The sequence below is a fragment of the Anser brachyrhynchus genome (genome assembly GCF_964034855.1).
Source record: "Anser brachyrhynchus genome assembly, chromosome: 5".
Taxonomy (NCBI): domain Eukaryota; kingdom Metazoa; phylum Chordata; class Aves; order Anseriformes; family Anatidae; genus Anser; species Anser brachyrhynchus.
The window spans coordinates 11,319,408-11,332,259 of record NC_137699.1 but is presented as its reverse complement, the minus strand read 5'-3'; the positions used below and the strand labels follow the sequence as shown (position 1 = coordinate 11,332,259).

Here is a 12,852-nt window from a genome sequence, read left to right as displayed (position 1 = left end):
AATGTGTGTGTGTAGGGATGTATTCTGGGGAAAACTTTCTGTTGGATTGCCTGTCTGCATTTTCAGACAATTCTGCTGCCATACCAGAGCTTTTCCAGACTTCTCTACATAACTCCTGGATAATCCATGTGAAAATATGTTAAATGAATACTGTACATCATCGTGCTATGTTCATACTGAAAGTTGTATTGCCATTTAGGGGGGGAAAAAAAGATTTTTATATAGAATTTTTCCTTGCAATGAAACTTCTGCTGCTTAAAGTAATAGTGAAATGAGATAGGTAAGTTGAGGTGTTGCTTGTTACAGTTTTATATAAGTATACTACTCTAATTGGGAGTCTAATTTTGACTGGGAGGCAAGTTAAGCGGGAACTGTGGGCTCGATGCATTGGATTGGAATGAGAATGAAGTCAAATACGGCTGTTTAAATCAAAGATCTGATGAGGATCTTAAAATGAGGATTCTGAGAAAGAGGATTTTCGCTGAGAGAGCAGACCCCAAGGGGAAAATATACAGCTTCGGTGAAATCGCTGGCTGCACAGTTCTGCTTTTCACCATTCAGACACACAAATTGAACTGTGGAGTTACTTTGGATGTAGATGTACAAACATGGAATGAGGCAGTACCTTTGATTAAAGAAGTTATTCACTGTCTCTGTGAAACTAATACAATGGGTCTGTCTCTGTGGTAAATACTGTTTGTCTAACAAAGCCTTTCTTGGATAATTTGCATTAGCTTGTGCTGAAGTATTTACCGCTACTCGTGATTTTTAGTAGCCCAAATACTGCAAAAGTGCTCTGATTACATGGTAATAAACTATATCTCAGTGTCCAAATGAGTGCAGATGTTCAGCCACTAGTCTTGCATCTCATCCATTAAAAATATCTGAAATAGCTTTTCAAAATGAAAGCTTTTTTTTATGACAAAAATAAGGGCTGCCTTAGAAGGCGACAGAGAGGGAGAAAGCAACTTGCAATACCAGCATCACAAAATATACTGCAACTGGTTGGAGAGCAGTCTTAAAATATATGCAGCATTCATACGTAGTCCACAATATTAAAAGGTCTTTTTTTCCCAAGGTAGTCGTAACTATTCTTTATTATTTTATCAGTAAAATGCAAAATACTTAAACTGACAAGCCAAAGGAAAAACAAAACAAACCACTATACGCTTTTGATACTCTCCACAGTAAAAATGATTTCTAAAAAGTCTATTTTATCAAAAACATGCCTTTCAAACTACTTTGGCCAATTTGCACATTACGAAAAAGACACTTTGTAAACACCAATGTAGAAAAAAAATTGTGTTAGCAAGTAACTATACTTTAAGTCAAAGTTTGTATCCCATATATGTTGATAAATTCTGAGTATGAAAATATTTATATTTAGAGTGTAAGCCAAGCTGGGTTTTACAAGACCGTAGTTATGATTGTTCAAAGACATTTAGATATTTATATATACGTGTGTGTATATCTACCTGTATATATAAATATAAAACATCAACTTTGGAAGTGTTTTAATTTTTTCTCCCCCTAGCTGCAAGCTGAAACAAGTGGCAGTTTTATTCTGACACTAGGACAGGCCTCATACCAGGCACAAGTATATTATACTATTGGAGGTAACACCTCTCAGATGAGAAATACTTAGGTTGCAGTCTGTGGGGTTATTAAAGACCATATTCTCCTTTTTTGTCCATTAAATATATTAATCATGTCTACCTAATTATTTCTCAAGTGAAATGTTTCTTTTATTGAGGCTTCAGCTGACTTGTTCGGGCTCAGGTTTTTATTCCATATGCGAGTGACTCTGAATTCTTTCAGTGAGGGACCCTCTTTGCAGCTTAGATAGCCCTGGGTGCTGATGTGATGGACGTATTATGTGAAAAATGTTTCTTGCAATCCAAATGAGGTAAATGGAATCAGAGGTAAGAGGCAGGAAATATGTTCAAGTTTACTTTTTTATATTGTGAAATTAATGTTACTGAAACTTTTTGTAACCTGCCCAAGCACATTAAGGATTAAACCTTCAGGTTTAAACTTTCATGAATCCCTTAGGAAATTAAGAATTTTTTATGTACCAGTGAGTACCATGCCTTTTGGATCTTGGATTTACATCTTGGATTTCTTACTGGGGATGTTTTAAACGTCTAGTTTCTTTCTTTAGAGAAATTGCTCCTATTTTTCATTTGCCTCACGTGAAACCTAACTCAATAATCAGAATGATATTTATGAAACCTATCACATCCTCATTCTTCCTACTCTCCTAAATCTCACTGAAAGAAGTGAAAAACGAACCCTTTTGTGCTTGCTGTTGCATAAAGCTATACAAAGACTGTGTGCGTGAAGGGTGTAACAGTTTGAGCTTTGACTTTCTGGGGTGGTGAGTTCAGTTGTCCCCATTTCTGTTCTATATTGCACCAAAATCTTTCTGGCCAGGAACTTTAAGAAGCAAATTGACACAAAATTACCAGTCTTCCTAGTGTTTGAATTTTGCCTTGTGGTCCACATTTTCTAAATATAAAGTGTACAAGGAGCAGAGCAAGAAGAGGTGCAAGAAAAGGGCAAGGTCAGAAAGTGAAAAGAACACAGAGCTTCCACATTGCATCAGGTTTAAACTAAACGCAGCCATCCCTGCTTTCTGCCAATGTCTTCTGTCTTGCTCCCAAGGCAGTTTGAGTTTTTTGAACCTAGTCCATCACACAAATAAGACAGCCCTCATATGTTAAAGAGGTGTCGAGTAACTGCTTGCTGCTTCTAACCACCTACAGGAGAAGAACTGGGCTCTGCTTGGCCTCCTTCACCCTGGAATAAAAAGGGGTGGATGTGGATGTATAAAAATACATGCACATGGGCCTTCTGCATCCTGCTTTGTCGGCACTTGGCACGCTAATACGCTCCTGTCTATCTCAGTGTCCTGCAGTCAAGACCAAGGAAAGCTGTGAAATAAATACAGGACTGAGAAGTTTTTTGCTTGTGCTTGCAGTGATGTAGAAGCCGTTACTGGTCCAACAGAACAGCCTAGATGAGAATTTCCTTGTGTTGGTTCCCTACATTATTACAACTTCCTTTCTTAAAAATGAAAACAGATGAAGAGTATTTATCCTATCTAAGACTGATGTTTGCGTTGTACAGAGAAACTGCAGAGCAATAGCTTGGAGAAGAATCTCTTTTGACTTAAAGATATCAAAATATGTTATGTATCGTTCTTTTCAGGGCCACGTCAGGCTTCAGAAGAATTGCCACTTTTGCAGTCAAATCCAAGTAACATCTGCTCTATGCAACCAGTCAATATTGTGGAAAAGTTCAAAGAATGAAGATCATTAGTAGTGTCAGCTTTACAACCAGAAGGTAATGGCATTAAAGTGAGCAAGTATAATACCCAACAATACCAGGCTCATTAACCAGTGATTTATCATGATGAAAAGACCTGTTTAACCTTTAGTCTTCACATGCTTTCTGTTTTTAACAAAAAGACCTATTATTTCTAGTTGTCAAGTGATAATTTGTGGGTTGTTAAAGGGATGTATTAAATTATACTTTAAACGATTATACACAATTACACAAATATTACGTTTGCATTAGGGTAAGTGGAAGTTATGATTTTTTTCCCTCTCCTTTTAGTTTTGTTCAGTCACTTGGAAAGTAAAATGAAGGCATTATATATATCGAGGGTATCAATACATGACTTTCAAGCAAGTTAAATCAAGTCTGATGTATGCACGAAGTGACAACAGTTTCACAGAAGCAGCAAGATCCACAAAATATTTTGAGGGCTGCATATGCTAGTGCAGGAAACTTACTGCCTCTGAATAAACGGGTGCCTATAGCTGACTGTCTTGGAAAATCATGTTTCCTTCATCCGTCTGCTGGGATATTTCACTAGTTTAATTCAATTTTTCTTGGAAAGGAAACACTGCTGATTCTAGACAGCTTTGCCTGTTGCCATTTAACCTTGTCTACAGCAAATCTGCCAGTACAGTTTATTCTGACCTATAACATCTATGCCTTACCAGCAATAAGCCTCTCTGAAAATGTCAATTCTGAAAAATTGTGCCAAAAGGTATTGTGGCTTTTGTGATGTAGACAGACGCCCGTCAAGGATTGGAAAGACCAAGAGGTTCGTTTCAGATCTCATTAAATCATTTGTGATCTAGTTCAGGTTGCAGGTCACTTGGAGCACTGTGTCATCTACTGTCTAGTTTCCCATTTTTTCTATCTAACCATTTTCTTCTCTCTCCTTAGCATAATATAAGGATTAATTCTTAACTGATTCAGTAGTTCTTCATGTAAGTCTGTAGGCGAAGAGATGCTAGAGACATAAACTAGCATGCAAGAACAGGTAAAATACAGTGATTGTGGACTCCACAGCTGTTTTTACAACCATCTTTTGAGTGTTGTACACAGTTTGTACTGAAAATTCATATACATATTGAAGAAAAGCTAGTCAATTTAAGAAGTTAGTAGTAACAAGACTTTTTTTTTAATGTGGTAGTAGAGATATCAAATACAATATTCATAATGAACGATGCAGAATCATTTCCTAATGTTTAAAGTGTTTTTTAAAGGTTTTCCTGATTTTTACAATGGGAAGGCAGTGCAGTGATTTACAGATACTGCCATATTTGTGACAGAGTTTTTCTGAAGTAGGTATGCAATCAATATCTTTGAAATGAGCAGAGATGTAGGACATGTTATCTCAAGACATATTACCACAGTGTTTGAGATAATATTGAGAGATCTAAATAAGTAAATATCCTCTTTCTCCGCCTCTGTACAGTACTAAAATATTTCTCTTTTTCCTGCTGTGAAAATGTTTTAGAAGATTTTTTTTTTTGGGGGGGGGGGGGGGGGGGGGGGATAAAACTCTCTGAGTGTTTCATTTTTGGTGATACTTATCCTCATTTCCTTAGTTGCCATTTTTAGGTCCGGAGAATTTATTTTGTGTTGTATTACTGTTGACCAGTTTTGCTGCAAAATAGTCTTGGTTGTCAAGAAACTGTTTGAAATGCTTGCTGCACTTGAGAAACTGTTTTCACTGAAAATAAGCTATGGTGATCCCTTTTGATCCATCATTGTGTGACAGGATACTTATTCAGGTTTTTGGAGATACTTTTTTTTTTTCTTTTTATTAGTCCAGATTTTTCAGTGTTCTCCTTGATATGGGAAAAGCAAATCCTTGTCTCCCTTCTACATAGTGACTGCCCTAAGCACCATGGTGTAAAACAATGGAGAGGGCAGGGGAGAGGAGGTGAGCTTCCCTTCTTTCTTGTAGGTGGTGTTTCATTGTGTATTAAATGAATATTCAGTGAGATAGGAAATGTAAAATAAGAATTGATGAACCCCATGATTAAGACACTGGTCTCAGAGAATAGATATTCTGGATGCCAGCTTCAAAGGACCATTGATTTTTTAATGCATAATAGAATTGCATTAATATGAGCAATTGGCAATCACAGACTCTCCATGTCATCATATTGCTTGGTAGTTTTAGTGCTTTCTTTAGAAGGCCTTCAGGACCTTTCAAGGAAAGGAAGAATTTAAACTTAGTCTTCTGAGTGACCTAACCACCAGGCTACTGAAGGGGCTGTAGACATATATCAGCATTTCTTTCAACACAGCCTTTCCCTTTTGTCATCTGCCCCTCCACCCCCCACCCCACTTCTTAAAATAAATGAATAAATAAATAATATTCTGAAACATTTCATTTTATCTCTGAATATATATATATTAATGAAGAAGCTAAAATAATAATAATAATAATCTAAACTGTACTCTTTGTATCAGTTGAACTGAAAAGTCAGTTACTTGCTTATTTGAGAGGATCAGGCTCCTAGCAGAAAACCTTTTAGTATGAGGAATTCTCAGTCCTTTCCCAGCAGTCCTGTAGTAAATGTGGATCCTTTCTTCCTTGGGCAGCAGTCCCTGATTTCTCTGGTTGCTGCAGGACTCAGCAGCTTGGGTGAAATTCAGGCCCCACAGAAATTTTGCCTTTGACTACTGCAGGAGCAGGGTCTCAGCTTTTGTCTTTCCTTTGCAGTTTGATAGCGAGGGGGAGGGTAGCAGGAGACACACAAGTCCCCGAAGGAAAGAAAGAAGACAATTTTTCTATTTTTTCTATTTTTTCTTTTTTTCTTTCTCTTTTTTTTTTTTCTGTGCAGTTTTAAGATTTGAGTGATTGACTACAAGACGTTAAAAAAAAGGGAGGGGGATCTCTCTCCCTTGGTTTGCTGTTTTGCCTGAAACAGAGCTTCCAGTGCATTTTTGCCTGTGGAAAGAAACTCGAGATGCGAATAGGAGTATGCATAAATTTGTTTTCCTTTGAAAATGTGGAAAATGATCAAATCTTCTGTTTGAAAAAATTGTGAATGGTCCAGTTAACAAATTCTCACAGAGAGGAGGGGAAAAAAGCAAGCCAGAAGAATTTGGCAAGTTTGGCTTTTGCATGCAAGTATTTGTAGCGCTCTGGTGGGTGATACCAGATGAGTTTTGCAGCTGTAAGAAATATTTGCTCTTTCTGGGTTCGGTTTTGTGAGTTCCCGAGTGTTCTGTCTCTCATGGACCAGGCTGTTTCAGGGTACGTTATCTCAGAGATAACCCACATGTTGGAGTGCTTTCCTAAATCGGGGTTGCAATAAGCACCGCTGAAGCCTGTGAGGAATTGTGGTGCAGGAGATGAGAAGCAGCATGGTGCCTGCAGTGAGATTACTCAGAAACTGGAATGTGCTTGAAGCATCATCTGGACGTTTCTTCAGGGCTATCTATCCAGGTAGATGGATTTCTAATCATTTTGCAACACTGAAAAATGGATATTGTATGCTTATTCAGGAAAAAAAAGAAAAGAAAAGAAAAAAAAACACACAAATTACAGGAGTTATTTTATTAGGTTGTTTTCAGTCTTACTTGCTCTAATAAGCCAAAACTGTACCATAAAAACATTTCTTTAGTAGTAAAAACCCCCAGAAAATCAAAAAGATGGATATATGTGAAAGATACATTGTGCAACTGCTTTGAAAGAGAGCTTAAAAGCAGCCCGGCAATACGGCCAGAACGGGCTCAGCGGCTCGGCACATCGCGTGGTGTATATCTACATACACATTAAAATGCACTCAGCCTCAGAACGGGCTTTCTGCACTGCTTCTACCCCACTACCCCCCCAGTCTGTGCTGCCTGACAAAAGGTTTTCAACAAAAGAAATTCTTCCTGGTTTGTAAAACAGTTGTGTAAAACTTGGACTGTAAAGCCACAGTTGACTGCTTTAATGTGGAACAGTTGGGAGGGTGGGGAATCGCTGGCAGGTTGGGACAGGACACAGCAATGGTGCCCCTATTCTGTTGAGGGTCTACTTAGTCACACCACCTGCTCCCCCTATTCTTTCAAAGGCAAACCAGTCACGACAGTATGAACAGACGGATGTTTAGCCTCAATACCTTGGACACACGGCACCAGACGGAGCAAGGGGAGTTAAGAAAAGATAAATTAAGTGATCAATAAAGATAAGGGACCTGTTTAGCAGTAAATGGTGGGGACAGAGCCGGCAGAACAAGGGGCGAACGTGTGTTAAATAATGCAAGCGTGTGTTCAGCTAAACTCAAACTTTTGAAATCCATGTATTGTTCCCCAAAAAGCCTTTTTTTTCCCCAGCATTGGTTAATTGTGTTTTAGGTAGATGCAGTACAGTGTCTGCAGGCACATACGAGCTCCCCGGGCCCACATCTCCTCGGAGTCAGCTGCACTCTTTGGCACTTGGCTCGAGTGCAAGGAAAGGGAAGAGAAAGGGGTCTGTGTCTGGGGTTGAGTCAGCGACCTCTTTGCACCTCCTATCTTCCCTATAGAAGGGAAAGTATAGTAAGGAGCAATGAAGTTCTGACAGAGAATAAATAAGAGTGTTTTGACAGCTGATTGACAGGTAAATGATCCAAAACTATGGGCTTACTCTAACTGGCTATCACACTCTTTGTCTCAAGGGCACTCCTCTTGTTCCATCCTTCTGCTTAGCATAGTCAAGGTCTTGACTTCAGGCTTAGACTTCAAAGCGTGACTGTAGTTTAATAACAAGCAATGAAATCAGCCTACGGTGTCGATTCACCTTTGGGGTTAAAAAGCATTCAGTTGAATAGCTGCAGAAAACTGTGTAGTTTTATGTACCAGTGGTCTGTGCCCCAGAAGAGGTTCTTCCAATTGTTGGTGCCTACGAAATAAGCTACCAATGTAAAGGACCATGCAGAACCCAAAAGAGAGTTGCTTGGGGTTAGGAGAACATCTGTTCTCCTCTAATGCCGCCCCAAAATGAGGTTCTTCTTTCTCTGGGAGATTCAGTGTTGAGGCGATTAAACCCACTATCGTGATGCAAATGTTGGTGCACGTTTCCATGCTTCAATTATTCTGTGGCGGCAGCATGAAAAAGAGAAGCTACCTGGCATTTAGCAGGGAGAACGCTGGAGTAACTGTAGGCATACAGGAAGGTGATAGGATGCACTGTAAGTTTATAACATTGCTGGTCTCAGGGCACTTGCTTTGTGTTTTTAGACCACCAGTATCACTCCCTAATTCCGGAAACTGCACTTACTACTAATCTTCAGGCGTCAGCAAGCAACAGGTTCAGTGGGCTAGGACATTGTGGCTGTCACAGCTGTCATGTTGTGGTTAAAAATAAAATGACTTACGTGTTCCAGACTTGTTGCAAAACAGGAGTGATTAGAAAAACCTTCAACTGCTAGTTTCCCACAGTTAACTGGACTGTCAAAATAGAGAGGTATGTGTGTGTGATTGAATTTCAGTGTCATAGGTCTCATTTTTTTCATGAGAAAAAGCTAATCACCTGCTTCCAAGAGTTTTTGGTTGTGGTTTGACAATTCATTTTTTGCATGCATATGAGAAAAGCTGTTGATAATAAGCTGTGGCCTGACAGGTTCGTCCTGAGCCCATACAGAATGAGCTCCAAACCTCCAAGAATTGTCCTCTTACAACCACTCTTAGCAAGCTGACTAATACAGCTACCTTTTCTGCTTGTTGTTATCCTAATATGATTCAAGACATTGTAATTCTCTTTAAATGGTTAATTGCCAGACCATGTTAGACTCTCCTGATTGCACTTCATCGAGTAGATCATATGGGTCCTGTTGCCTCAGCTCCCAAACTTTATCATTTTATCGGTGTATAATGCTAAAGCAATGAAATGGTAAAAGAAATAGAAAAGTGCTGTGAGGTTTTATGGTGACGCTTGCCAAAATATCTCAGGAAGAGAACTTTGCCTTGAACCGGTAAGATGGGATACACATTTCTGTGTTACAGAGTTACATAGAAGTCCATTACTTTTCACTAGGTAAAAGCAAACGCGGAGCCCTAGAAGTCATTGGTGGGGACTGTCACTAAAGGGACAGGGAGAAACAGTCAACTCAAAGAGAAGAATGTAATGAGCCACGGTGATTTGGTGATGGCTTGAAAGTGAAGCTGAGCTTCAGCTGTTCTCTCTAGTGTTACCCTGAACTGACACTTTGATTTTTCTTTTAGAGCTGAAATGATTCTCAGAGAGTGTCCTCCCCAGCTGATCCTGAGCAGCTGCGGGGACTTGGGCAGTGGGAACACCCTTCCTGCAGGGAGGGACGCCAGCACAGCTGCACGCAGACAGCTGTCAGCCTTGGGTGGCTCTCATCACTCGGTGAATATGGAGGTGCCCTCCACAAACTGCCCCAGCACTTCCTGTTGCAACACGTGCCTCCAGCCACCCTGCCTGTCTCCCTGTGAACCATTCATGAAAATAAAATGCAAGTCTGTGGAAATACTGGCTAGCTCAGATGAGGATTTTTCCTGTGCCCCCAGTAGTGTGCTATCACAGCCTTTCTCTGTTGGCTGCACCAGGTGGTGTGGGTTGCAATGTAAGACAGCTGTTTGAAGGCCCTGAGTGGTGCAGGGGCCCTTTATTTTCATGGTACACAGGTTTTACTGATAATGACAGTTCCAGCATAAGGATGGAAAATGAGGGTAACCTGGAGAATGAGCCTTTTAGGTGGGAGCACACTAGGGGTAGCTGGGTATCTGCAGTAGTGATGGAAAGCTGAGTAAGTGCTTGGAATTACTCCATTGCCTTGGGGAATTAATGGTTCTGGACTGATGTCCTTGATGCTGATCCCTTGTCTTCTCCACCTAAACATTTTTTTCCCTTTCATGAGGCAGCAGAGCTTTCTTGTCATGTGAGTTCCTTGGTGGCCTGGAGTTGTAGTGCTCAGCCATGCTTGGGGACATGTCTAGATGGGATTTGGTAACACACTTTCCCCACTTGTATTTTTAATGATTTTCTTGGGCAGCTGGGGTATAAAGGAAGAGGGTATGAAAAAAATCATGGGGAGTGAGGGATATGAATGGTTTCTTGCAGTGCTGTTATACTCTAGTGTTGTGTCACAGCAGTGCTTGAAAATGAGATGGTGATGCCGACTAGAAACACAAAATGAATTGTGGGAGCTGGCAGAAATGAAAAATATTAGCAAATAATTTAATGCGTAATGTTTCCAAAAGTCTGAAACTGATTTCAGTCTTTGTACAGAAAGGTTTTGAAGAGGGGAGCAATGTAACCCCTTGCCTTCATTCCGTACTTGACTCTGTTGTTACTCACAAGGAACACAGTCTGTGGCAAAGCCCAGGACTGAAAATTTCCAAAACGAGGTTTCTTTCATACCCTTGGGATGAATTAAATGGACAGAAAGATAACAGCTCTGTGTGAGCCAGGCCCTACCGATTTCAGAATCGGGCCCTGTAAAGTATAAGCATGCAGTGAGGATATTTTTTGTTCTTTCCAGTCATCAGTGTTAAGATGTCTGCGTTTGTGCTAAATAAAAGTGGCAGGAGAATGTTCTATGCTGGCAGTTCACTGCCAGCGCTGTAATGAATGTGGGTTGGCTGAATATTGGTGCTCTGTTAGGACCTGATGTGTGCTGGTACAGAGTGATTTCAGCAGCAGGCAACTGCTGCCTGCTTTGTGCAGCAAGAATGTAATCTAACCACAGCCCCATACTCCACAAAACAGATCCCTGGGTTGGTAATTACCTTGCTACATTCTGTGATTAATGATTTGCATCTGTGGGATTATCGGTCATGAGCTTGGCAAGAAAGCTGTTTATTTTTATGAAATATTTTATAATTCCAGCTCTGAGAATGGCATGGTACATTAGTGTTGGTACATCAGCTAAATGTGCACGCAGCGTCGTAAGATGATTCAAGCAAACAACTGGGAGCATTATTGTGTGCTCTGGAATTTACCACAGCGCAGCCACAGCACGATTCGCTTGGCAGCCTTCTCCTACAGCTTACTGCGGTTGTTTTACAGGGCCATAGGCCTTTTTTTCCACATACAGTCAGCTTGGTAGCAAGATGTATCCCATGAATGAAGTGTGTGACCCTTAATATTAATGGTAATAATAACCAACTCCAAAGTCATTACAAATTCTTAGCAAAGAAATGTTGAAGACAGGCATAACTTCCTTTGCTTCAGAACACAAAGAACACCCTTGTTTCCCCTAAGTAATTTTATTAATTTAAATAGTTTGTTTTTCTGAACTTACTGAATTACGCATTCTGGATTTCAGCTTTTCTTTTTTGGAAAGGTACAGCCCTGATTAGGGGGCCTGAGGCCTTTCTCTAATGAGGAGGCTGGTCTCTGCAGGCAGCATCCTGTTGCTCAGGCTCTTTCTGAAGCTACCATGTACTTTTGCGTTAACCTTTCTTGCCAGAGCACTCTATATCATTCACAGCCTGCTGACTTAACTCTTCTTTCTACTACCTCACTGGACGTAGAGTGAGTGCTGCTGTGCTGTCTGTCAGCTGGATCAAAGCGCTGATCCATGAACATCCAAGCAAACCCCACCCCTGAAATCCCCAGGTTTCCTTTGAGCTGGATCAGTTCCTTGATCCAGCCGAACACCTGAGCGCGAGTGCCAGAAGCTGGAGGAGTGCGATTCAAGGGGTGAGTTGGAGCGGGAGCTGGAGCAAGCTGCGGTTAGTTGGGCTAAGGCAGCAGCAGTGAGACCGCAGGTGGCTGTGGCGAGCTCTTCCAGCTCTGTGTCACGTCTGAGCTCCGTTCTAATGACTCTGTTCTCTTGTCTAAATCCCACTTCTCATGGGAATTTCACCTGAAGTTTAGCTAGCTGCCTTGCCTGGAGGTGGATCTGCAGGAGTAGAAACCTCAGAGCCTGAGGCCCCAGGAGCTGAGGGGCCCCAGGAGCTGAGGCTGTGGTACCAGGAGAGTGGAGCCATGGAAGTAACGTTCACATGGATAGGAGGCTGTGAGACCAAAGGTTGTGGGAGCTGAAGCTTAGGGACTGGAGGCTATTGGAGATGAGGCCAGGGTATTGGAGGCTATAGAAAGGGAGGACTGTATTAAAGGTTATGAAAGCTGAGACCATGAGAATGGAGGCCCCAGGACCAGAGGCCGTGGAGCTGGAGAACATGCAAATCAAACATAAGGGAACTGAGGTCACAGGCCTGGAGGCTGTGGGATTTGAGGCTAGGGACTAGAGTTCAGAGGATCAGAGGCAACGAGGGCCAGGCACGCAGGAGTGGAGGCTACAGGACCAGAGGCCATGGAAGTTGAAGCCATGCGATGGGCATCCACAGGAGCAAAGGCCATGGGACCAAATTCCATGGGATTGGGGGCTGCAGGAATGGGAGGATGTGAGACCAGAGGTCACGGAAGGGGAGAGCATGGGGCTAGAGGCTACAAGAGTGGAGGCTACGGGAGCTGAGGCCATGGTACCTCTACCATATGTTTCATATTCTGCAGTATAATCAGCTCTAATTCAAGAGGTTACATTATTTCACTAAAAGCTGTATAATAATCCCAAGTGGGATTTTGTAGGCAATGCC

The 12,852-nt window shown here is 41.3% G+C and overlaps 1 protein-coding gene across 3 annotated transcripts in view; it reads left to right on the top strand.

Moving 5' to 3' along the window:
* Window positions 1-12,852, top strand: part of PRMT3 (protein arginine methyltransferase 3) — a 158,814-nt gene that overhangs the window by 59,355 nt on the left and 86,607 nt on the right. Inside the window, exon 2 of one of the 3 annotated variants that reach the window (XM_080592416.1) lies at window positions 3,211-3,345. The exons of 1 other annotated variant lie outside the window; for it this stretch is intronic. In XM_080592416.1, coding sequence (XP_080448542.1) covers window positions 3,308-3,345 — 38 coding nt within the window. In that variant the 5' untranslated portion in view covers window positions 3,211-3,307. Of the gene's footprint in view, window positions 1-3,210; window positions 3,346-10,014; window positions 10,056-12,852 lie in introns of those variants that run through there. One more of the 3 variants, XM_080592417.1, reaches the window with a different exon arrangement.